This window comes from Lemur catta, chromosome 11 (assembly GCF_020740605.2).
Source record: "Lemur catta isolate mLemCat1 chromosome 11, mLemCat1.pri, whole genome shotgun sequence".
Lineage (NCBI taxonomy): Eukaryota > Metazoa > Chordata > Mammalia > Primates > Lemuridae > Lemur > Lemur catta.
The window spans coordinates 45459940-45487761 of record NC_059138.1 but is presented as its reverse complement, the minus strand read 5'-3'; the positions used below and the strand labels follow the sequence as shown (position 1 = coordinate 45487761).

The following is a 27822-nucleotide window of genomic DNA, read 5'->3' as shown; positions in this document are numbered from 1 at the left end:
ATGGGAAGATAGATATAATTATTGAACTTAATATGGTAAATGAACATCAACAAATGTAATTTAAATTTTAAATGGTTAGCACAAACTCTCTGGGAATACATTTTGTAAATAATCTCATATATATTAATTTAGATGGAAAATGAGTTTTTAGAGTTCTTCTAAAAATCTGAAATATAAGCCTACATAAACAATGAGCTTGGTGCTTGATTTCAAAACTCACTTATAATGTTATATGAGTTATAATAATAAACAACTAATTTACTAAAAAAGAAAAAATTATTTTTCCATTAATTACATTTGTGATCAATACTTGAAATTATATGTAAAATTTTTATTTTATTATGCTGTGATGGCTAAAACAGACAGGAAATCATTTTATTAAATGTAAATTATGAAGTTTTTTTGGTCTTTATTTTTTCCTTGATAATAAAGTTCTATATTTTGTTTGCTTGATTATAGACAAAAGGTTCTCAAACCATGACACCTACTGGCGCCCAGAAAAAAGTTAAGAGAACTCTGCCAAATCCACCTCCTGAGGAGACTTCCACGGGTACTCAGTCCACATACAGCACCATGGGCACAGTTTCCAGGAGAAGAATCTGCAGAACCAACACTATGGCACGAGCCAAGATTCTCCAGGACATAGACAGAGAGCTTGATCTTGTGGAAAGGGAATCTGCAAAGCTTAGAAAGAAACAAGCAGAACTTGATGAAGAAGAAAAGGAGATTGATGCCAAGCTACGGTACCTGGAAATGGGAATTAACAGGAGGAAAGAGGCATTATTAAAGGAGAGAGAAAAGAGAGAGAGAGCCTACCTCCAGGGAGTAGCTGAGGATCGTGATTACATGTCTGACAGCGAAGTGAACAGCACCAGACCAACCCGAATAGAAAGTCAGCATGGCATTGAGCGACCAAGAACTGCTCCCCAAACTGAGTTCAGCCAGTTTATACCACCACAAACCCAAACAGAATCTCAACTGGTTCCTCCGACAAGTCCTTACACACAATACCAATACTCTTCCCCTGCTCTTCCTACCCAAGCACCCACCCCATACACCCAGCAGTCCCATTTTCAGCAACAAACCTTGTTCCATCAGCAAGTTTCACCTTACCAGACTCAGCCCACATTCCAAGCTGTGGCAACAATGTCCTTCACACCTCAAGCTCAACCTACCCCAACCCCACAACCTTCTTACCAGTTACCGTCACAGATGATGGTGATACAACAGAAGCCACGGCAAACTACATTATATCTGGAGCCCAAGATAACTTCAAACTATGAAGTGATTCGCAACCAACCCCTGATGATAGCACCTGTTTCTACTGATAACACGTATGCTGTTTCTCATCTTGGTAGTAAGTACAATAGTTTGGACTTAAGAATAGGTTTGGAGGAAAGAAGTAGCATGGCAAGCAGTCCAATATCAAGCATATCTGCAGATTCATTCTATGCAGATATCGATCATCATACTCCACGAAATTATGTCCTAATTGATGACATTGGCGAGATTACCAAAGGAACAGCAGCATTAAGCACCGCATTTAGCCTTCATGAAAAGGATCTGTCAAAAACAGACCGTCTCCTTCGAACCACAGAGACACGTAGGTCTCAAGAAGTGACAGATTTTCTAGCACCTTTGCAGACGTCTTCCAGATTGCATAGTTACGTGAAAGCAGAGGAAGACCCAATGGAGGATCCTTATGAGTTAAAACTTCTGAAACATCAGATTAAGCAAGAATTTCGTAGAGGGACAGAAAGCTTAGATCACCTTGCTGGTCTTTCACATTATTACCATGCTGATACTAGTTATAGACATTTTCCAAAATCTGAAAAGTATAGCATCAGTAGACTCACACTTGAAAAACAAGCAGCAAAACAATTACCAGCAGCCATACTTTATCAGAAGCAGTCAAAGCATAAGAAAGCACTAATTGACCCTAAAATGTCAAAATTTTCACCTATTCAAGAAAGTAGAGACCTTGAACCTGATTATTCGAGCTACATGACTTCTAGCACTTCATCTATTGGCGGCATTTCTTCCAGGGCAAGGCTTCTTCAAGATGACATCACTTTTGGCCTCAGAAAAAATATTACAGACCAACAAAAATTTATGGGATCATCTCTTGGCACAGGACTGGGCACCTTAGGAAATACCATACGGTCAGCTCTGCAGGATGAAGCAGATAAGCCATACAGTAGTGGTAGCAGATCGAGACCTTCCTCGAGACCTTCCTCTGTCTATGGGCTTGATTTATCAATTAAAAGGGATTCTTCTAGCTCTTCCCTAAGACTGAAAGCTCAAGAGGCTGAAGCTCTAGATGTTTCCTTTGGCCATGCATCACCCTCTGCCAGAACTAAGCCTACCAGTTTGCCAATTAGTCAGAGTAGAGGAAGAATACCAATTGTTGCCCAGAATTCTGAAGAAGAAAGCCCACTCAGTCCTGTTGGTCAGCCAATGGGAATGGCCAGGGCTGCAGCTGGACCCCTGCCACCAATATCTGCAGACACCAGGGATCAGTTTGGATCAAGTCACTCATTGCCTGAAGTTCAGCAGCATATGAGGGAAGAATCACGGACTCGAGGCTATGACCGTGACATAGCATTCATCATGGATGACTTCCAACATGCCATGTCGGACAGTGAAGGTAAATTGGGCCTCAAACTACCCTGTTTCCCTCAAAACTCAAACTCTTATTTTTCTGCATGTTTAATTTTCCTTCTTCAAAGATGTATTCTACTTTTCTTGGTGTGTCTTTTGCATGCTCACTTCAATTTCATTTCTTATAAATGGAAATTTTATCTTGTGTACAGATTTTGTAGCATGCTTTTCTTTATTTAGTTTCAGTTTATTCTTTTATTGTTCCGTTTCTTGGTTGTTTGCTTGATTTGTTTGGTGTTGGCTTTTTTAAAAACATTATCAAATGATTCTGTCAATAAAATATGGTCATCCTGTAAATCCATAGTTGGAAAGTTTTTCATTGTATGTTTCTTTCATTTTTTAAAATGCATTTTAAAAGTTATTGGTCTGTTTCTTTCAGTTTGTGAAATTATTAAAGTTTAGAGCCATGAAGTACTATGCTGATAGACTTTGTAGTGGAGAATTATTTATGGAATTTTTATGAGATCAGTGTTTATTAGTTCAGAGGATGTTCTCTTTTGGGAAACTTTTGAATAACTCCTTGATGTTAGTATAATGCAGAATTTTATAATTCTCCTTAAATAAAAGATTTATGTTTTCCATATATATCTCTCTTTCATTGTGAATACAATTTGTGACAAATTTGTACATTTTGCACTACATGCTAGGAAGCTTAGCACTCAATAAGATACTGAAATAATCTTATTACTATGTGTGAAGCATTCTTTAGATTTAAAATTGAAAATTTGTAAATTACTTTTGTGACTTTAGCTATTTGGATTTCAAGCTCATTTGCTCATTTAGCCTTTTCCTTGGCTTTCCTTTTTATACTATCCCATTGTTGTGCACTAAATTGTTGTGCTTGTTTTTCATATTGAAGAAGTGCTTTAACTCAAGTACATACTTAAAGAAAAACTAGTTTAAAGTAATTTTTGTTTAATAAATCCATAGTATTTTTAAAACTTGCCTAGTTCAAGTCTAATTGTAAAGATGAGGGAGAAGTGGTACAAGGATGTGAATAGCTTTGCTTGTACCAAGAGGATTCATGATTCTTGGTTCTTTCCTTCCCCTCTCTGTGGTTTACATTTGAATATAGGTGTGGATGGAGTTGTGGAAATAAAATATTATTTTATGCCTTTGGAGATATCACAGAACTATGCTAACATTAACATCTCCCTTTTCAAATCTAACATCTTTCTTGAGGACTCACAGGAAAATATACGTTTTTTTATGAAAAGGATTGTCTTTCTCCTTCTGTATCTAGACACAGATACGATTTTAGAAATTCAAATCTAGATTTTTTTTTTTTTTTACAGAACAGAAATAATCACTGGATCTGAAGGACAAACTGCTTTTCTTTGTGAAATTCTAGTAGGCCAGTCACTTTTTGATTTGTTTTCTTCTCTACAGGCTATTGGATTGACCAATTTTTATTGACAAACAGTCAGTGAAATAAAACACTCAATTTGTTTATTATTTTATTTAGCCAATTGTTTGAGTGAATCTTCATAGTTAAATAAGAATTGTGACAGTATGTGAAAATAGTCTTTAATATTTTCCTTACTTTTTAAAAATCCATTTTACATGTATAAAATGACTACTGCAGAAAAGTAAGAAAGCTCTTCAATAGTCATATTTGTAAAATAATAAAATAAAACAAAAACTCTAGAGAGTCTATGGCGTAACTAAACACTTAAAAGCTGTTTGTTCATGATAATCATGTATGTGGAAAGAATTTGATAAATTCATTGATTCATCACAGATATTTTGTCAACATGATGCTGAATATATACATATTTCTAGATATCCCAATATGTAGCATTTATTTACATCTACTATATAAAAATTACTGTTTTCTCATTTATATGTTTGGATGACATATAAGTCATAATAATCAAAGACTATATGAAAAATTGTTTTGATAAAGTAAATATGAGACATCATGCAGCATACAAAATTATGAAATATGTAAAGATGATATTAAAGGAGTAAATAATTAAAATAAAATTTAGAAGAATTTAAAGTAAAATGTATTTAAAAATTAAGCAGACAAAATTATTCAGAAAGTGCATATTTATATAGAATTAGACAAAGGACAACTATAACAAATTGAATTATATATATAATAGTATGTATGTGAATTGTAGTGATTACCTTAAAAAGATGTATGTAGTAAAATGTTATATATTTTCTTTGCTCTCATATCACAAAAACATGTAACTTTCCTTCTAGGGAGACATGGTCTACTTTTCTTTTGAAATTTTGAACTTCTTGGGTATTTAAGGGAAAAAGTAGTAACTATTTTTCCTAATCATGTAACTTCTGACATTTATGAACTCATGCAATGTGAGGAATATTTTTAAGGAATTTTTAGCAAATATATACTATATCTCTATTTGAATGATATAAGATAACTGTGAACAGTATAAAATACTATCAGTTATTTACTATCATGTGAACAAAACAAATTTAATTACTTTCAGATTATTTGTTGTATGCTTTTTCCAAATTCAATTAAACACTAGGTTATAGACTATAAGAATGGTTTTTAGATATATTCTGTAAGACTTTAATTTTGAAATATCTCACTTGAGATAAAAACATAGATAGACATAAATCATGTTGCTTAATATTTCTAGCTTCAAGAACGTTACATTTATTTCTACTACCACAGATCTTTTGTTGAAAACATTCTTCTAAAATGTTCATCCTGTGCCCCCCCCAAAAGCATCAATATATACAGTCTTTTTAAAAAAAGATCTGATCAGAATTAGATACTGAGGATAATTAAACTATTCACGTAACTGTTGCCTGTGAACAATACTAGATCCAAAAGTGACTTATTTGTATTTTACATTTAGGGATTCAAGAAAATATTACCAATTTTTTAAAAAGGCATGTTAATCTCCATCAAATTATATAAACTAATTTGGAAAATGTTATTGCTGTTATAAAATTTAATTTTTAAAGTGGCCTTTAAAGGTTCTACCATGGAAGATCAGACAATTGCAATTAAAACAATTAACATTTATGTATAACTGGCTCTAAATGATGAAGGAACAGTCCAATAAAAAAGCAGATTTATTTAATCTGGTTGCTCTTGGTTGATTATAAATTCCAGTGTAAAAGATAATAGATATCCTCATTCAGTTTCATACAGGGTTATTATAAGAAATAACAGAAAATCAAAGTATGTAATCAGAATTGGAAATAAATTAACAAAATTTAGGTCAGGTTGAGATTCCACTTTCTTTCTATAGACACAGCCAAAGTAAACACACATTTTACAGAATTGTATTTCAAATGCAATTAAGAAAGTAATATATGCAAATAAAATTATGTACTGTATTAATCAGAATATTAATTTATTAAAATTTGTATGCATTATTATTTTCCTTTAATGAGAAATTTTTTTTTAAAGGTTATAAAAAGTAACACAAAATAACATTAGCGTGGTTGGGGATAATAAGTCTTCAGAGACTGACGATTAAATAATGGATTTATATTTGCTGATCAAATGTCTATTACACGAATTTTTTTGTAAGTTTAGTCACTTGGTTTCAAATTAAGACTGTGGAAAACCATAATAATTATTGAGTAGATTATGAAAAAAATTTGTATTTATTAATGAGGTCCAAGGGACAAATTAATATTTATTTTAAAATGTGTTTATCAACATTAGGATACTTAACTTTCTCTAGTTAATGACAAATTATTCTATGCTTCATTCATTCCACAAATATTTATTGACTGTTATGCCATGTGCAAGACATTGTTTTTAGTGTTGAGGGACAAAAAAAGGAAAAAAAATAAAATAAAAAAGAAGAGAGGAGCCTTGCCTTCCAGCAGCTTAGAGTCTAACAGGTGAGATCAGTCAAGTACATAACTCAGTCACAAACCAGGTAGATACTGTTGTATTTTCTCAAATCTAAGAGTGAGTGCCTAAATGATGACACATCATCTCTCATTTCATGTTTATTGGGGGAAAATACTGTGGTTAATTAGCGGTGTTGACCAAGATCACAGGACGTGTAGAGGTGAGTAGTGCTGCATATGCTGTGGGTTTGCCAGCCCTGCCAGCAACGAAATAATGGAAATGGTCTAGGGGAAAAAGGTCTGGGAGGAAGTTTTGGAAGAGAAGATAGGTGGGCTGTAGACAGAAAGAGAAAACTATACTGAGATAGAGAAGGGACTCAATAGTATGATTGTAGAAGCTGGAGTTTCAAGAAAGCGTAGGTTGACAGCATCATCAACAAATCTTTCAGGATGAGCACTTGAGAAGGCTGCTCCATCTGCCATTTAGGAAGTACAATGCATTCCAGAAACTACCAAGTAGGGATCCTTTTACAAAGTAAAAAATAATTTAAAATAAGTCAAAGTCTATATATTAAATAAAGTAAGATTTTCAGTTACTATGTATTAGCCTTAAAAGACCTGAGAAGTACTAATGAATGGGATGAAAAACTTGAAATAATAATTGTGTACTTTAAATATGGTTGCTTTTTCAAAAAAATATTTTATGATGCCAAGTTTTATCACAATTTAAGTATAAAAAGCAGACAATCAACTTTTCAATCTGATTTCTAAATCAGTGCTCTCTTCAGAAAATAATCATTTTGTTTTTATTTTATAATTGTAATAGAGATATTTTTAATATTAGACTACCAAGTGCTCATGGCACATATTCCTAGCAATAACACCTGGGATTCTCTTAGAAATAAATGTTTTTGTTGATCTGTGAATGTCATAGAATGTCATATTTTCAAAAGATATTAAAGCAAACAGCCACATATTGGCACTAGATTGATGTAATAGTGGGAAGGTGACAGAAAATTTCATGCTCAAGGAATATATTTTCTTTTGATTTTCAGTGGTGGTTTGTGGGGAGAGTATGGGAGAGAATGTATGTAGGTGGGAACTGATGGAATGAGGTTAAATATAATGACTTTTGAGGACTGGTCACTTGTTCATTTATTTATTCCATCACTATCTAAATTTCTTTTTTCTCCTGATTTAAAATTTGATTGTGTTTTGTTTCATTTTGCTCTGAGATTGTGAATATTTATGTGCATCATTTTTTCCAGGTTATTCTGTGGTACCAAATTTCTGACACAATTTTATTTTTAGCATAATATGAAAATAATTCTTCTGGTCCCATTTAGGAGTTGTGTTTGAAATGCATGTATGGTTTACAAACCCAGTGCATGTTAGTACTACAGAACATCTGCTGCCTTCAATCATCTGTATTAGTTGTGGTTGCAAGTGTTTTGATGTTTGCTTGGTCTCCAAAGCCTATCATCTGCGTCGTGAGGAAACAGATTGGTTTGATAAACCCCGGGAATCTCGTTTGGAAAATGGACACGGTCTGGACCGAAAACTGCCAGAAAGATTGGTCCATTCTAGACCACTCAGTCAACATCAAGAGCAAGTAAGTGCTATATTTAGCAATCTGCTTTAGATTTATATAAAAAAAAATCTCAATTCTGTTTTAGAATGGTCTCATTATTTTGAAACGAATGGGATATTTGTCAATCAATTTCACAAATGATTTTTTTCCATTAACTTAAAGGAATAAGTGTCCTATTCCATCAGCTATGACTTTTGGACGTTGGATTAGAGCTGTGATACTTCTTCCAGGCAACTTAAGTGATTCATTCCTCCAACAGATCATTATTAAGTTTGTATGGCAAATCCTGCACTGCTATACAAGAAGACACTGAGCTTCTGAGAGCATATGGAATATTGAGTAAAATAGATTTGAGTAATATTCAATGCTTTCTAATAACAGGATGTCCAAATGCTAAGAAATAGCAAATAAGAAGATGGCCAAACCAAGTCAGCTGTGAAAGAAAGACTTCATCTGGAGGAGAAAAAGGAACTTATATTTTAGAGGGTCTATTATTTGGAAATGTTAGTTGTTTTGCATTCCTTTTAGATTTTATTTGCAAAACTACTCACATAAAGTACGTATTATTCATTAATATATTTTTATAGATGAAGAAACAGAGATAAATTTCGCAATTAGATACATATGATACGAAAATTCACCTTATTCACTTTAGAGCAAATGAGGTGAAGTTTGAGTTGAATTTTGAAATATATCTGGTAGATTGGATAAATTGGAGGAGATTCCTCTGGGAAGTCAAGTGACCTTAAATCAATTGTCTTAGGAGGTCAGATATTTGCAGTTGTGTACTCATTCTAATCATTAAAACATCCACAGAGGAGATAGTTGACTTATTTCACTTACATCAGCTCCTAAATAATCCTGTTTAATTAATTATTCATTGATAAAGAAAACAACCATATTCTGAACAGCTAAGAAGATCCATATGAACTTACTACAATTTAATTCAGTGTTTGTCATATTGAGGTATAAAAGAAAACAAGGCTTTTGCTTGTATAAATACTGTCTAATCTCAGATTTCATTTCTTCCTAAGCAATTTCAGTTTTTACGGACAAGTTTCTAGCTATTTTCTTTTCTCAGAATTTTGTTCCGTTTTGTGTTTCTCTGTGCTATCTTAATTTCTGGAAATCTTTCTCCTCTACATATTATAAATATTCCTTTTAGTTTTTGATATCTTTAATACATTTATGGTTTAGGGTTGTGTTTACCTCTGTAAACATGTCAACATATTTCCATTTCTTTGTACTTCTTTTTAATGTATCAGATGGTATTGAATTAGCTAACTTTTCTTAGCTTATCTTGTTATTCTTAAAATTGTATTTATAGTTGTGTTTCAACTCTCACCAAATAGATCTGGTTGGGAAGTAAAGATTAATAAGAAAATAATAAATAAGAAATAAGAAAATTAATAAAACCATTATGAACACATTTAAAAATCTTAAATTTACCTTCTTTTATCTACAATTACTAAAGTAATAAATTTATCAGTTGAAAATGACTTCCTTAAATGTATTTTATAAGAATCTCTCTGTAATGATATACTTATTATATCATGCCCATATAATTTGTTTCTCTGAAGTTTAGTATTTCCCACAAAGCTAGATCAAGTCAATGAAAACATAAATACCTTAACAAAATCATAGTAAGATAAACAATATAAACTGGAGACCTAAAAAATAACAACTCCAATACATTTATTTCCCAAAACAGCTATTTCTATGAGTACTCAGAATAGTCTTCTCCAACTGATTTATCTAACTAATATTCTGTAAGGATAATAAGTAATCTGTATCCATCCAAACAATAATTTTTAAAATTCTATTCTATGCAGATGAAATATGGATATCCTTGAAGATATTTTTGTTTCTTATTTTCTGTTACTAATATACACAGATTTATGATTTTGATCTGAGTATATAGTACATAATAGTTTAACACATTAACTGCCATGTGAGTTGTATTTAACTCACACTAGTTTTGGGCCTGGAACTTCTTGAAGCATATGTAATTCACACGTCTCTACCTTGGGAGCCGCGTGAACTATTTTTCAAGTTTTATTATATAGCCTATACACAGAAGACAAAAAAATAACAAATTTTTCATTAAGTTAGAAAGAATCATTTTATTTGTGAAGTTTTTGTTCTATTTTTGTAATAAAACACCATGACCCCAACGAAAAAATTTTTTTCTAGTGTGGCAGCCCATGTGTTAAACAAAATATAATTATAGACTGATGGAATGCCAAAATTAAGCAGAGAGGGTATATTTGAGAATTACTTAATAAATTTATTGCTATATCTGATAAAGGAGAAAGCATAAGGATTCTTGTTAGGTAAATGTAACATATTAATGTATATTTTCTTGCCAAATGTAATTTTTTATATTTTTATCATTTTATACCTATATTTTCATATCTAACATACAACAAAAAAATGTATATGCAGTTATCAAAACTGCAAATACGTGATGTTTTAAACTGGTTATAAAGTGAACAGCTAGATAACCACCACATAGGCCAAGGAAAGTAATATTGCCTGCCCCAAGAAACCCCCATGTGTTCCTTCGAGATCATAACTTCTCCCTCACCCAAATAATCTATAAATATGCTGACTTTTGTGAAAATAATTTATATGCTTTTCTTTGTAGTTTTTTTTCCCCAAATAGACTCTACATATGGTTTAATTACCTAAAGTTCAAAAGTTTAATTATATAAGTTCAAAATTTATGCTTTTTTGCATTAATATATGTCTTCAAATACTATCTTCCTCCTTAATTCATCATAATCATATTTTGGCTTGGAGAATAGCAAGATGACATCCCTGTTTTATTAACTTCTTTGCATCTCTAATCATAAAAAGATAATATTGAACTCTTGGTGCCAGTAAACTCTGATACTTTTATTTTAAAACTTATGCATAACAAGAATTTATGCTCATAAAATGCTCTGGAGGCATAAGTAATAAAACCAAATTGACTAATGCAAGCACTAATTTATCTGCTTTTAAAAATAGGTTATGTAAAACATACATTAGAGGGGTAGAAGAATACTTCTGGAAAATTTTTATTAGACTCACAATCATATTAACTATAAAAATAAACCAAATCTGCAAATCCATATGTTCTTCCATATATATTTATGTTTAACCTTTGTATGGTATTATTCGGTGAAAATTCAGCTCTCCTTTGTGAATCGAATAGGTCACCTAACCTTTTTTTTTTTAATTTTTCCGCAGTCACTTAATCTGTAAATAAGATTAATACCTTTCACAGGATGGTTGTAAAGGTCAACACTTAGTATTATAAAATCCCTCCACTCTGCACTAATGCCCACATCCTCTGTAATTCTCATGTAACTGCTACATTGAGATACACTAAGCTTTTCTGAAAGAGCCACTCTTTCTCTTTATTCCGGGCATTTGAATGTATTTCCCTGAATACTTTTCCTCCACTCTTCCCTTGGCTAACCCTACTCATCACTCAGGTGTCCATGTACCTGCCCCATTTTGCAACAAGACTTCCCTGACACTACCACCACCACCTCCCCACATATGGGGCAAGTGTATTTTCTTTGTGCTCCAGTAGTACCCAATGCTTTGTGTCTTGGGCTATGTGCACCTAGAAAGCAGCAGCTCTCTATTTCATCTATGGTATATGTGTATACAGTGCCTAAGCACAGGGCTAGGAACCCAGCAGAGCACTCTCTCCCTTGAATCTAGCGTACATGGTATTTAAGTGAGGGAATGTCTGCATAAATAAAAGATATGTTAACTGAGAATATGAAGGCTCAATTCATGAAAATAATTTATTTTGAAATGTTTTAGGTAGGAAAGAGGAACAATCCTTTTTCTGGGAAGCATACAGGCGATAGTTCTGTCAATGCAGGATCACCAAAAGATAATGATGAGATATGGGGAACCACTTGGCGTCAGTCCTGTCCCCTGGCTTTGTTCCTTCTCTTATTTGGCAGTAGCAACACCTCCACTGTAACCCCATCTGCTATAGGACTCTCTCAATATTCACCTGCAATGGTTAGAAAAAAGCTGAGATTTATCTAGTTCATACATGGGAGACAGATGCCTCTGCTTTCTATAGACTCTTAGCCATATTGATCATAATTACGGTAGTTTTATGTTTTTGATTTATTGAGTGGATTCATGAAGCGGGTGGTAGACAGTCTCTGAAACTGTAGGAAATCATGTAAGATGCTTTGAAGGCAACATTCATGAAAATGATGATGTTCAACATCCCTTCCACTAACATCATCATAGGTATAAATTAAAAAGTGATACTGGCTAGCTGATAAAATTCTGGTGAAAAAATTAGGAAACCTGACTACTCTTCTAAACCACATAATAGATGTGCTCTGAGATTACATCAACTCCTCCCCAGTCTGGAAATTGGAAAGAATACTAAAAAGCAAAATTGTGTTTTACTTAGTTTATTTTTGGCCAAGTGGGCAAAATGACTTTTAAAAAGAATTATTAAGTAATACATGAAATTATCATACATTTGAGGTAAAATAAAGTAATATCCACCAATTTTAATGCATTATCTATAGTACCAAAGAAAAGTTCAGTTATATCTAATAGTTGTAGAATTTTCAACGTGCACAATTTAATTTTCCCCCCCAAAAAATAAAGACTTAAGTGCAGATTAGGGAAGGGAAGGAAGCGAGGAAGAAGGAAAGTAGAAGGAGAAAAGGTAAGGGGGAGAGTAGGAGGGTAGAGGTAAGAAGGTGAGAGAGAGACTCAAAAGAGAATGACAGGCAGATAGAAAGACAAAGGAATAGAGAGAGAAGAGAGAACAGGAGGCAAGAGAAAGGGAGAAAGAAGAAAAAGGTAAGCTCTTATTGTTGTGAATATGAGTAAGGTGTTCAGTGGTTTACAAAGTTAGCATGAATTATCTGGATTGAATGATTGCACTAACCCTGATACTTTTATAATCCTGTAAATAATATTTTTGTTTTATAATACTAAATTTTCATAATATTCCCCGACTTAATAGGATTCTGCTGTTATTTGGGAAGTGTTTTATATTCATCCAAGGCCTGAGTAAGCTTATTCTTTTCTAAAGAGAATAAAAGCTAAAGGCTATAATTTTAGCTAGCATTTTTTCAATACCTATTTTATTTTTAATATCCAGAATTCTAGCAATTATACATCTGAACTTACTAGGGCACATCAAAATCACACAAGTTTTCCAAAGAGCCTTCCTTTACAAAATGTACATCTCTTTGGTTCTTTTTTTTTTGTTTTGAGACAGAGTCTCACTCTGTTGCCCAGGCTAGAGTGAGTGCCGTGGCGTCAGCCTAGCTCACAGCAACCTCAAACTCCTGGGCTTAAGCGATCCTTCTGCCTCAGCCTCCCGAGTAGCTGGGACTATAGGCATGCACCACTATGCCCAGCTAATTTTTTCTGTATATATATTTTTTAGTTGGCCAGATAATTTCTTTGTATTTTTAGTAGAGATGGGGTCTCGCTTTTGCTCAGGTTGGTCTCAAACTCCTGACCTCGAGCGATCCACCTGCCTCGGCCTCCCAGAGTGCTAGGATTACAGGCGTGAGCCACCGCGCCCGGCCCTCTTTGGTTCTTAATTGTTTCATCTTTTGAGTTGCTATTCACAAATACTTTTTAAACATTTTTAAAATAGGTAGCATGAAATGTTTATCTATATTAGACTTTATTTCATTTGTAACTTAAGTCAAAAATTTTCCTAAGGCAATAGATACAAGACTCCATACTAATAAAATCTTGTTAGTATAGTTCTGAATAAATATTTTACTATTTCTATTTTTCATTATTTCACAAATCACTTTTGAAAGCAAACTTCCATAAAATATAAAGTGCAAGTTTGCATTTGCTAATTTGCTTTTGTATCAGAAACCTCATTTCACCAGGTGGAAACAGAGATAAGGCAGTCGATAGTAGTTTCATGTTCAAGTCTCAATAATGAGAATTGCAACAGTAGCTTTAAGTGTACTTCTTCTACCCTAAAGAATGTCTGTGAGAAATAACACCGTCAATAGCACAACTTTTGAATACAAAAGAGGCTCCAGAAAGTATAGAATGAATGTAGCATTACAATGCTTTATTTGGTTATACAGAATTAGTCTCAGCATCCAGTATATACTGAAACTTCTGGAAGATGTGCTCAGCAGAAGTGCAATTCCATGATAAAATCAAGCAACGTAAATATGAAGCAATCCTAATTATGGTGATAGAGATGTGGAGGAAGGGGATCTTCTCCAGCTTTTCTTGCTTAGCACTACTTAGTTGCTGATAATTAAAAATGCGTTTTCATTTCTAGGCTCTCCAGAGCAAAATCAGCAGCTGACAATTTTCCATATATATTGTCTATCCACTGTCTTTAATATTGACTACATACTACTGTAGTAACAAATGAGTACATGCACTCATTAATTTCCCAAATACAACAAATCAGTTTGCAAAAGCAATTGGTTATAAATGCAAAAAACATAATGAACTCAGAAACCAGTATTATCATCATATAGTATTAGTGTATGATGCTTAAACTGCCATCATTTGAGAACCTTCTACTACATTTTCATTAACTTAATCAATGTACTTTTAATGAACAAGTCTAATTCTGTATATTGCACTTTAAGTGTCTTTAACATAGATTTTTCACCTTATCACATGTATGTCTTAGATTATACAGATGAACGGGAAGACTATGCACTACATCTTTCCTCATGCAAGGATAAAAATAACAAGAGACTCTAAGGATCACACAGTTTCAGGTAAAGCAAATCAAATAATCTTTTATTCTAATGTCAGCTTGATGTATGCACAGATATTTGGACTTCAGTTTATGTGGCTCATTAAATTCTAGAAAACACTACTTTTTCTATCAAAAACTGTATGTTGGAAAATGTAAAAAAATTTGTAGGCTATACATCTGAACATAAAAACATTAATGACATCATTAATATGAGGAGTTACTAAATGAAAACTTATTCTTTTCATTAACTGAATTTTTTCAATATGCATGCTATTAGCAATTCTCCATAATTATTGCTTTATTAAGTAATATGGTCACTGGTTTTATGAGTATAAAACAATCTTATACAGGAAGTAAAAACCTATCTTGAATTATTCTAATGAATAAATTTCCTTATACCTACTCAGTTTGAATACTGGGTTTTTGTTTGTGTCCTTTTATAAACCAAAGCTGATGATAGAATTTTTAAACTTTTTATTTTGAAATAATTTTGGACTTTGAGAAAATAATACAGACGTTTCTTTGGCCCACTCTTTGCCCAGCTTGTCTAATGTAAACATCTAAGCACAATAAAGTGATCAAACCCAGAAAATTAGCATTAATGTGATACTATTAAAACCTCCATAAGCCTTATGCAAACTGAGTTTCCCACTAAACCACTGGTTTTTTTCCCTGGTCTATGATTCAATTCAGGATCCCACTTTGCATTTAATTGTTTGTCATGGCTCCTCCATCTCCACCAATCTGATTGTTCTTCAGTCTTCCTTTGTCAGTCATGACCTTGAAACTTTTGAAAAATGATGGAATTTTTATATGACAATTTTTATATGACAAATATTTCATTATTTAAATTGGTGAGATTAAATATAAATTTTTCCAAGATTGATGAAATTTCAAAAGATGAACATTACCTATATGCTCACTCAAGTATATTCTTTGAGTTTAATGGACACTGTACATCAACAGAAAATATTCATAAATATATATACATATTTATATATGGATATATGTATAGATAGTAGATATAACATGGTATATGTACTGTTTTTTTAAAGTACTAATATAACAAAGAACAAAGGAGGTATTTCTTCAGTGCAATTGTTACGTTCCTTGCAGATTTTAGAAAATGGAACATGTGGATGTAGAATAGGTTTTGCTTGGAGCAATTTTCCTCTCTTTATTTTCATAGAGAATGAATCGATTAGGAGTCTAATGTTGTTTTCCTTTTAAGAATAGGTAATTTTTCTTCTGCCAGAGACAGATAATTCAACCTTTCATAGTTTTATTGCTGTTCAGACTGTATTTTAAGTACTGATGAAAATTCCAGGGGTGAATCTTAAAACCTAGAGCTCTTTTTGTAGAAGTAATTACTTGCTAAAAACTATTGCAGTCCTCCAGCTCATAAAGCAAAACAACATAATACTTTCCAGCAATGCCAAAATTATTTTTTCATGATGTACAATAAAAATGTTCAAATCATTTTTTCTAAATCGTCAGGACCCAGTTTCAATGTACCTATTTTCTAGGGGTATTATTGTTTTTATGCTATATTAAGGGAATTATCCCCTCAACCTTATTATTTATTTTTTGCAACACATTATTTTTCTTTTTGCTTCTTTTACTTCAACTAGAAAAAAAGTTTTAAAATGTAAGAATAACACATATAAGTGCTATTAATTTCTTGTTATAAATATTCTAGTCTCAAAACTAAATTCAGTTTCCTCTGTATATAGTTTTTACAGAATGAGAAAAGAGGATTATTGTTTTGAACATCAAATTTGCTAGCAATGTACTATATCATCTATCTGCATGCCTCTTTTTCTTTTGATAGCTACCAAAAATAATAGTAAAAATAGTTTCCTTGTTATATTTACTCTACACTATTGAATTTATTTAACATGTGTCTTTAGGAACAATGATCCCATACTAAATTGAATGTTTTCAAATAATCTGTATTGTTTTCAAATGAGTTTTCAGTACTTTAAATTGATTTACATATATGTATATGCAAGGCTGAAAGCCAGAAATGGCAATATTTGACAAATAGTGTCTAGAAGTTCTAAACCAGTGGCAGGGAAACACTGGCAGAGAGCACTTACCTACCTGGCTAGTCCCCATGTCATTTGCTGCCCAACCAAAAGCATAGTTTGATTGACTAAATTATTTGGTGATATTAGGATTTATTGTTATTTCTTAGCTATAAATGTCATGTATATGTTAGTGTTTTTAATTGAGTACGTATTTTTAATTGACAGATAAAATTGTGTGTATTTATCATGTACATGTTTTATAAAATATTATAAAAGGTACATAGTATTTCTACTATCTTTTGTAACCAAAATGAAAATTCAGTAATGACCATCTTCCACTCTGAAAGAGGAGGCATACTATATTTTATTCTTCACTATCTCCTCAGTAATATCTTTATCTTGTTTCACAAAGGCAGCATATATATGTATAACAAGTTAAAATATATATATATACAATCTTCTATAAAATGGTCCATAATTATTTTTGAAATTGATCTTTTAACTTTTAACTGCAAAGATATAGTTATAGACATTTATCAACAACTATACAATGGTTTTGAAAGTCTTTCTTCAATAAAGCATAAGGCAGTAGAGTGGGGAGAATCAGTAATGAGTTTTGGTATCATAAAGACCTGTATTGGAATTCAGCCTGAACACTTATTTAAATTTTGAGAGTAAGTCTTTTCATCTGTAAAATAAGACAAACTCCATTTATCTTACATAATTTCAAGTGGACGTAACACAATATCTTGTACTTACTATATACTCAACAAATGTTATTTCCTCTTCTCTTAAAGAGAAATGAACAGAATAAGTAAAAAACAAATGTAACGTGCAAAAAATGTCTTCCTTTTTTTTTTCTTAAATTTAGAACCCCATCTTATGGTTCCAGAAACACAGCTGTTTGAAACAAGCCAAAGAAATTCTTCTAATTTTAAAAAAGACATTTGCCATGTACAGTTTCATAATGGACTGGCTACATCTGCAAAGCTAGAAAGCCTAATTAGCAATTATAATAGTGAAGAACATTATAAATGTTGTTTAGTTCCAAAAGATAGCAGTGTCTTCTTAGGAAATAGTTGGCTCATTTTCTATTCGGCTTTAGTCACTGTCTTTATGAGTTTTCAAAAACAGGAGACAAATTATAACAGATCTTATTGGATCCTAGTTGGTAGCAATACCAGATGTGGGTAGCTCTTTATGATGATGATGATTATCATTATTATTATTTTAACAGCTTTATTGAAGTACAATCATAAATATCCATTGTTAGCATACAATTCAGTGATTTTAATAAAATTATGGAGTTGTACAACCATCACTAGAATCTTGTTTTAGAAATTTTCAACACTACAATCTCTGCTTCCAGATTCCCTTGCCCCACAACAGCTACTCATTTACTTTGCCTTTTCTAAGCATCTCATATAAATGGAATCTTTCCATTTGGCTTCTTTCACTTTATGAGCATTTTTTAGGTTAGTTTGTGTTGTAGCATGTATCAGTGGTTTGCTCCTTTTGATTGCTAAATATATTCCATTGTTTGTAGAGTCTACATTTTGTTTTTCCATTAGATTTTTCCCAGTATTTTAATATTTGCAAACAAGTTTTAGTGTGGATATACAGTATGTTATTTTTGTTGTAGTAGAAAATAGAGCTTCCTTTATGAGGTCTTTTAAAAAATTGTTTTGTTTGCTTCAAAGTGGAATTCTAAACAGAAGCTTAATCATAATGAAAAAGCTACACAGTTTAAAAAAAAAAAAAAGCATCACCTTTGAGACTGTACTGCTGTTCTCAAAGATGGTATGGCAAATAAAGAGGAACTGGAGCAAAAATATAGTGAGCTATGCCATGTGATTTAGATAAATTATAGCTCATATCCACTTAACATTTCTCCAACATCATTTACATTAACATTTTATGAGAAAACTAATTTTTTTCGGATCAGCCGGCTCTCAAACAGAAAGTATTAAAACAATTATGCCATCTCTTCTGCTTCTCATAGAAGACCAAGAGAAGGTGTAACTGTCACCTCAAGCACAGGTGCCTTCCATGCTAACTGCTGGAACTTCTGTGGAACTGAGCAAATCCTACAAAGTGTGCCTTGATACCTAAGTTTCTTCCTGCCCATATAAGATGGCTTTTTCTCTTTTATTATTTTAACAGTAAAATTTACATATGATTCAAGTTTTCATTGTAAGCGCTATTTTTAGGAATAAATTGAGTATAAAATTATGGAAATAAAATAAGGTTCAGGCTTAATCTCTTCTGAAATCACAATTTCTTCCTGTTAAATTTTGGTGAAAACTTGGATTGACTTCCTCAGTAACAAAGGTATTTTTATTGTCAGAACCAGTTCCACAGAAATATTACCACTTCTCCTGACATCTGTCAGGATAAATATTGCTTGTATATTGTGTTCTGCTAAGGAAGTGACATTATAGGGTTTGCTTCTAGCTAGAGATGGTTTGACACATTTTTCCAAGCACTCTTAATAAAATAAAATTAAATGAATGAATAATTGATTCTGTGAGGAGAAGGTGAAGACACTCAAGATATTTAACCTGTAGGAAAGGAGGATAAATGGTAATATTAACGTGAAAATGTAAGGCATAAATGTAAAATGTATATGAATTCTCCATGGAGAAATAAATAGGCCAGATGAAATAGGATTCAGTTAAAGGAGTAAGGGTCTATATTGATCTTCTAGAATATTTCCTTTACGATTGGAACCATGAGTGAAGGTAGAAAGAAAGATGTGGGGGTCAAGAAAAAGCAATGGGTTCTACTTTTAGCTTTTTCATATGCCGGACACCCTATGGCAAGTTTCTAACTCTCCTCAGTCTTAGCTCTTTTGTCTTAAAGATGCTATGGATAGTACCTAACTCAAAATGTTGTAGAGATGGTTAAAAAAAATGATACCAGAAAGCTACAAAATAGTGTCAGACATGTAGGAAAAACTCTAGAAATGTTAGATGATACTTAAGAGATTGAAAAAAATCAAACAATATATTAAATATAAAATAATATATTAGCAGAAGGTACAAAAATCAGAGTCCATCTATTCAAAGTCATATATTTTGAGATGTTTTGACAAATAAAAGATCAGTAAATTTGACATAATAGAAAATTGGATGACAATAAATAAAAACAGCTCACTTTTTGTTTAAAGCATGATTTCATGAATTTGATTTTTTTTTAATTTTTTTTTATTTTTTAGCTTTCACATATAAGTGAGAACATGTGAAGTTTTTCTTTCTATGCCTGGTTATTTTCACTTAACGTAACGTCCTCCAGTTCCATCCATGTTGTTGCAAACGACAGGATTTTATTCTTTTTTATGGTTGAATGAATATTTTAGCCCAGTTATCTAACTCCATGTAACACATTATCGTCCGTTCCAGATAGTAGTAATAATTTTTAATACAGTAATAAAAATAACCAAAAATAACTGTACTAAATAACTCTTTAGTAAAAAAAAAAAAAATCCCCTGATATATATAGGGAAGCAGAAATGTTGAACTGTGTTGAATACCTTCTTCACTAAAAGCAAATTGATTTTGATGAGAACAGGCTCAGCCTATAGTGTAAAAATACCCTGGACATCAGGATTTTATTTATATCCCTAAAGTGACTCAGCAAATTTAGAACTTTTCTCTCTAAATTAGTGTCTCAAACCCCCCCCAGAATAGTGGCTATTACCATAGTCATTGTTCCCAGGTATGTATGTACCTTATTCTTTATAGATATGCATACCAAGATATAAGATTTATAAATATTAATTTAATTACTTATCACTTAACAGATATATGCAATTTGTATTATAATGCTAAAGCTTTAGTATTAAAAAATGTAAAATTCTGTCTTTTTAATGTTCAATAGATAGATATAAACATCCACAAAAATTTATGCAGCAATAAAAAGATAGAAATTATACTGATTAAAAAACATTTATCTTTCCCAACTAATCAGTTGCAGCTACAGATTAAACTGTACAGTATAGCTTTTGGGCTATCTTAGCCAAAAAACATTTCCTCTCCTAAGTTTGACTGAGACAAGCTGGCTCCCAACACCTTTTTTCATATCTTGGTAGTTTCTCCTTTTAATGATCTGGATGCACCCTCTCCCATCACTCTCCTCTCTGTAACTACATGGGATAGGAGGCAGTAGAGAGTGTGCTGCTCTCAAACCAATGCCTGCTGATTCCAAAGCAGGTGCACTGGCATGACCCAGATGGGAGATGCACCGCTAAATCACTCATTTGGAGTAAAGGTGTGGACTTCACTCTGGCTTCCCCTGTATTAGCTGCACTGGCCTGGCGTGCTTAACCTCTCAAAGCCTCGTATTCCTCACATGTACAATACAGGGTTTTGGGTTTGTTTTTTTTTAAGGTCTGTTCTATTATTTTCAGATCCAACGAGATAATGTACTTTTAGAGGCATTTTCTAAAATAGAACATAATATACATATTTTTAACATCATTATCATTGATGCATTAGCTCCACTTAGAGAAAAAATAGGCTTTTTTGTATTCATCCATTTATTATTCATGCCAGTATATATTTAGTGCTGCCTAGATACCATGTACTTGCTACACACATTATCCCAGAACCCCAGCATCACACAACTGAACTCTTTCTCTTTGTTTATTATGGACAAAATGTTATTCTTTCACATTCCCTTTTTCCTTGCATTCCTACTGTTCTTATCTATCAGTGTTCAGTTATTGTTATAACTACTAAGCACAAATGTCTTGCAAGCTTTGCTACCAAATTAATGTCCATATATACTGTGTGCACAGAAAACTGTGAATATAACTTTCATTCTTGTATTAGTTTTCTATTGCTGCAAAACAAATTAGTAGCTTAAAAGAGCACATATTCAGTATCTCGTGGTTTTCATGGGTCAAGTGTGCAGGCATGCCACAACGGGGTCCCCTGGCCCTGATCTCACAGGGCTGTAACCTGTGCACTAGCTGGGCTATATTTCTTTCTGGAGCTTGGGAGTCCTCTTCCAAGCTCATGCAATTGTTGGTAGAATTCACTTTCTTGTAGTTGTGGAACTACATTCCTTGTTTTCTTACTGACTGTCAGCCAGGAGCCACTCAGTTCCTCACGGTGAGGCCCTCTCCCAGGCCCTCTGACACATGGCAACTTTCTTCTTGAAGGCAGCAGGAGAGTCTCTCATTCTAGTCTGCTGAGATGGAGTCTTATGTAACATAAAGGAATCATGATAGTGGCTATCCATCACCTTTGCCAGATCCTATTGATTAGAAGCAAGTCACAAGTTCTGCCTGCACTCCCAAAGGCTGGGGATTACACAGGAAATGGCTCATTAGTGAACATGATAGAGTATGTCTGCCACAATCCCATATTATGTCAAGAAATACAAAAGAGAACACTTCGTAGTCAGTTTTGAATTAGAATAGCATTTTTCTTCCTACTTATATTTTATGTAAGGAAAAATGACATTTATTTCAGAAAGTACATTATAGCTTTACACTGTTTAAGCTATTTTATTTCCAGCATCATTATAGGATTATATCAGTATCTCCCAATAAAACAATTTTCTGTAACACACATAGTGAATGACCCCACCCCTTGGCCTGGTCTGCCATCAATGAGATTAGTATCTAAACAATTTATTATTAAGGCCAGACCTATAAACGGACCCTACTTTCTAATTTTGTAACATCTAATTTCATATCAATCACTTTGGCTTAGACCCTAAGTACTGCTAAATGGAATAAACTTATTTTTAATTGCCTTTTATGAAGTATCAGACAAACCCTTTAGATTTAGTCCTCATGCTTCTGATTTTGTAATTGTCTTATATAAGCTAAAATGAAGAAAAAAAATTTTATGTCGTTGTATGAATGAAGCCATGCATTTACGAATGTGTCAGTCCTGGAAAATTTTCTTGGTGGGAATTATTTCTGAAATATATCAGGAAAAGGAAATTCTGTGTACTTCAAGTAAAATTACTTTGACAGCATATGCATTATCTGTCATTTGGAAAGTGTCTTTCCACAAAGCCAAAATACCAATGTAATCTGATGTGTATTTTTTACTTGTCACATTTCCCATTGCCAATGGCCATCTCAGTCACATGGCAGGCCAACCTGGCTTCATCTCATGCGGTATGGTGTGAGTATGATAGGGTTTTATACAGTCTTTGAATCACACGTAACATTTTTAATCTTAATATTATTCACATTAGAAAAGACAAGTGTGAACTGACATTCATGGAAATATTAAATATGAGATGAAATATTCTCTTTAAATCTTTCATGGACATAAAAGATATATATTTAAAACTAGAAAAAAAGGTGTTAAACAGCAATTTTCATGCCTGAAACAATTGGCTGGGTAAGAAAAAGTTAATGGGAATAGCTGAGTTTATAACCTGAATGCTCAGGCTTGGAGGCAGATTAGACCTGGCATGAGTGTTGTGTTTTAATTTTGATATTGCTGGTAACTGTCAATTATAGATTGTTATTAAGGTGATTAATATGCACTGTTGTGTTTGTAGAAATGTTTTTCTTTTAATGGGCAAAAATTAGTAAAGATAAAGAAAAGTAGTGAAAGATTCCTTAGGCCTTTATGTTTGAGCATTATTAATGAATAAATTATAACATTTGATAGGACAGAAAAGGGAAATTACTATGGATTTTTAATATAATTTGGATTATTTTCCTAAATATTTACATGGATAATTTATAACATAGATATAAGTAGATGAAAGAATATAAAAATAAATTTTCACAGCCTTACTCAAGAGTATGATTAACGTGTAAACTACATAAAAATAAATTTAATTGAACTGTTCTTTGGGGACTTTTCCATTATCCTTGGTACTTCATAATCATTAATATTTGTATAGATAATGTCTTCTTTTTAGCCCAACTAATGACATGACTAAACTATCCAATATATTTTCATTCTGTGATAACTTTATTATGAAAAATAAACAAAAAAAATGTTTTGGGGACATGATCTTGCTGTCACCCAGGCCAGAGTCCAGTGGCATGATCATAGCTCACTATACCCTCAAACTCCAGAGCTCAATTGATCCTCTTGCCTCAGCCTTGAGTAGCTGGGAGTAGAGACAGGAGCAACCATGCCCAGATAATTTTTTAATATTTTGTATAGATGGGATCTCACTGTGTTGCTCAGGCTAGTCGTGAACTCCTGACCTCAAGAGATCCTCCCACCTTGCCCTTCCAAAGTGCTTGGATTACAGGCGTGAGCCACTGTGCCTGGCCACAAAATTGATGTAAAAACTGCTATTCATAAGATACAAGATATTCACTAACATATTTTATTTTCTTTGATGCTTAGATGTAGCATATGATAATATTGATATTACACAAGTATTTTCATTCTATCTAAACTTAATGCTCTAATTATAACTTCATAATGATTTATTATTTTAATGTTGAAAATAAAACATTCTTTGTGATACTATAAAAGACCAGCATTTTTATTGTGATAATATCAACAAACAAAATTAGATTTAAACTGCAAATTTAAATGCAAATGTAAAAGGTTTTTTTTAGTATGCTCATGTTTGTTTTATGTGTACCTTATTTTAAAAGTGACTACATAATAACCATATTTGTCAAATACTTATAATATACATAGAGACTTAAAAAGACCAATGCATTTAAATTGTAATTCCTACATTAGAAGTAATGCTTTTTCTAAATGGTTTTACTACTTTTATCATTGAACTCTTTTCTATAAATATTCCAACTTATATTAAAGATTTTCTAAATTCTAAAATTCCCTGTAAGACTTCTTTAACCACAGCTGTGCTTATATGATGAGAAATTACTATAAATTTGACTTTGCTTTTTTTTGTAAAGCACTTACGTTCTCTGTGGTAACTATTGGTTCACATGTCTCTCTACCTTGTGAACTCAATTTAATTAATAGATTTTGAAGTCTCACAACTACACTTTTAGCCTACTTGTATAAGATATAACAATTTTAAGTCTGTTTGTGAATTCTAAGTACTATATATGCACTTGTTGGGAAAAGAGTATTTTAAAAGGTATTCAGACAGATTGAAACCCCAAAAATATGTGTCTAAAATATCAGTGTTACATAGGATCTGTCCTCATTTTTGTAACCCAGTGGTTTCTATAGAAGGAATTCTGCAAAAGGATTTCCTTGTTTTATTTTTGTAACAATTTCAGTCAGAAATTTCTAAATTTTATGATTTAAAAATTGTAGATTGTGCTATAGTCCCGTTAGATGTAAAATAATTAAAATACATTGCTTTCGCCGGGAGCGGTGACTCACGCCTATAATCCTAGCACTCTGGGAGGCCGAGGCGGGTGGATCGTTTGAGCTCAGGAGTTCGAGACCAGCCTGAGCAAGAGCGAGACCCCGTCTCTGTTGAAAAAATACAAAGAAATTAGCTGGACAACTAAAAATATATAGAAAAAATTAGCCAGGCATGGTGGTGCATGTCTGTAGTCCCAGCTACTTGGGAGGCTGAGGCAGAAGGATCGCTTGAGCCCAGGAGTTTGAGGTTGCTGTGAGCCAGGCTGACGCCAGGGCACTCTAGCCTGGGCAATAGAGTGAGACTCTGTCTCAAAAAAAAAAAAAAAAAATACATTACTTTCGTTAAAACAGGGTTTCTCAACCTTGGCACTATTGACATTTTGGGCTAGAAAATTCTTTATTGTAGGAAGATGTCGTGTGTGTTGTAGGATTTTTAGCAGAATCTGTCCCTCAGAGGGAAGCTACTAGCATCCTCGTATCTAGTGGGTAGAGGCCAGGGATGATGCTAAAAATCCTATAACACATAGGATGTCTTCCCACAATAAAGAATTTTGTAGCCCAAAATGTCAACACAATCTAGAATTTTTAAATCATAAAAATTAGAAAGATTGGCAACCGGAAATATCTCTAGACACTGATAAATATCCCCTGAAGGGCAAAGTTACTCTCCAGTTGAGAAACATTGCTTTAAAAGAGCTATGAAGGTATTATTTGTCATTATTAGTATGTGTTTCTTACCTTTCAAAATCATCAAAGCCAAGGTCTTAAAACCACTTTGAACTGAAGTATAGTCATGCACCATATAACAACATTTCCGTCAATGATGAAAGGCATAGGCACTTCTCTCTTTTCTATGTTTTGATATCCTCAGTGCTGTGTACATGTGCTAATTTTTAGCTGTTTAAAAGAACGCACAAACTAAAACTGTTCATATTTATCTCAATTAGGCTTCTCATAATAATTATTCTCTATCGTTTATCCATATGGCTAATTACAGAAAAATCTGTACCGTGGAAAAAGGAACAGTTTACAAAGTTGTTCATCAGTCGAGAATAATTGTATTGTGCCTTGTAGTAAGTGCCATGTTAATATACAAACAATATTAGTTAATGAGTTAAAGCTGAAAAATGAATAAGAACCTACAGGTTATGATCGTGTTTTCACTTTATCATTGCAATCATTTGTATGTTTGGATTATGCATTCTCCATTTATGATAGCTATTATGACATTTCTGTAAGTAAAATGTTCCTTAATTCCATAGTGAATTATATTCTCTGGGAACATCCTTTTATAAAATTTTATCAAAATATCTGGCCAAAATTTCTAAGGCCTTAGTATGTGATTGAATATGGCTGAATTATAAAAATTGTTTTTAATATCAGGGTAGTCATTGTAGAGTCTGCCAAGATCTCAGAAAATTTTATATCAACTATTATTAAAATCAGAATGATGTATTTTTGTTGTTGGTGTCCATTTCTAATAGTCATGTTATATGTAGCTTCTGGGTACCAGACCCTCTTTTTATGCACCCTATAACTTGCTATAACTATTGTCCCTTCTTAAATTATTACTAATAATTTGCTAATCTTTCAATATAGGTAACGGATTAGGAATTAGAATTGTGGGTGGTAAAGAAATTCCTGGACATGGTGGAGAAATTGGAGCCTATATTGCCAAGATTCTTCCTGGGGGAAGTGCAGAACAGACAGGGAAATTGATGGAAGGTAAGAATAAGGAATTTTAAAGTCAAGTAAATTGAATGTACTCATATTCAACATATTTTAATTGAATATGCAAATTTTATCATCCTTTACTGTCTAGGTAAACCTCTCCTTATAGTTAATTGTGAAATTTTACTATAGTATTGTAAAAAAAATAGATACGTCCACAAATACATTCATTTTATTTTCAATTGCATTGTCCTTTTGGCAGGTGGCTAGCTACTGGAATATCTTGTTTAAGAAACACTTAATCAAAATTTTTTACTGACTGGGGCAATTTTATTAAAAAACACTTTAGTTATCTGGATTAATGGTTCATAAATACCAAGAAAAATTATATTAAAATTAGAGCTACAAAAAATTCAGAATATGATTCATTACATACTAAGGTTGGGTCAGCAAACTATGGATGACCCGCAGGCTGCATCCATCTGCTGCCCATTTGTGTAAACAATGTTTTATTGGAACACAGCCATGATCATTAATTTACATATTGAGTTCTGCGACAATAGGAGAACTATATTCATGACAGAGACTGTATGGTCTGCAACACCTGAAATATTTATTCTTTTATCCTTTGCAGAAAGTTTGCCAACCCTTGTACTAGGTACAGTCTATTTTTAGAGACTAATCACCTCATTACATCATAAGCATTTTAAAGTAATAAACTTGACAGATGTAGCTAATGGGCCATAAAATATATATTTAATCATTTTTTCAGTAAAATATTACAGCTAGATTCTCAAAATACGTAATGATAATTTTCAATTTTCAATCAGATGATATGGACACTTGCATACCCCAAACTCTCTAACATAAATATAGTTTGCAAACTTTTCAAGATGTTGTTTATAATGAACATCATATAAAGTAGATGCAACCTTTTTATTTTTACTCTAAATAAAATACTTACTTGGAAAATGTGGTTTTTGTCATTTCATAGTTTAATAACATTTTGTCTGTTGTTGCTTAAAACTTTTAGTTTTGTTAAAA

General features: G+C 32.6%; 1 protein-coding gene across 2 annotated transcripts in view; it reads left to right on the top strand.

Annotated features, from left to right (window-relative positions):
* Positions 1 to 27822, top strand: part of PCLO (piccolo presynaptic cytomatrix protein) — a 348144-nt gene that overhangs the window by 213059 nt on the left and 107263 nt on the right. For both annotated transcript variants that reach the window (XM_045564481.1, XM_045564480.1), the window contains exons 7-10: positions 460 to 2647; positions 7932 to 8068; positions 14718 to 14808; positions 26707 to 26832. In XM_045564481.1, coding sequence (XP_045420437.1) covers positions 460 to 2647; positions 7932 to 8068; positions 14718 to 14808; positions 26707 to 26832 — 2542 coding nt within the window. The remainder of the gene's footprint in view (positions 1 to 459; positions 2648 to 7931; positions 8069 to 14717; positions 14809 to 26706; positions 26833 to 27822) is intronic.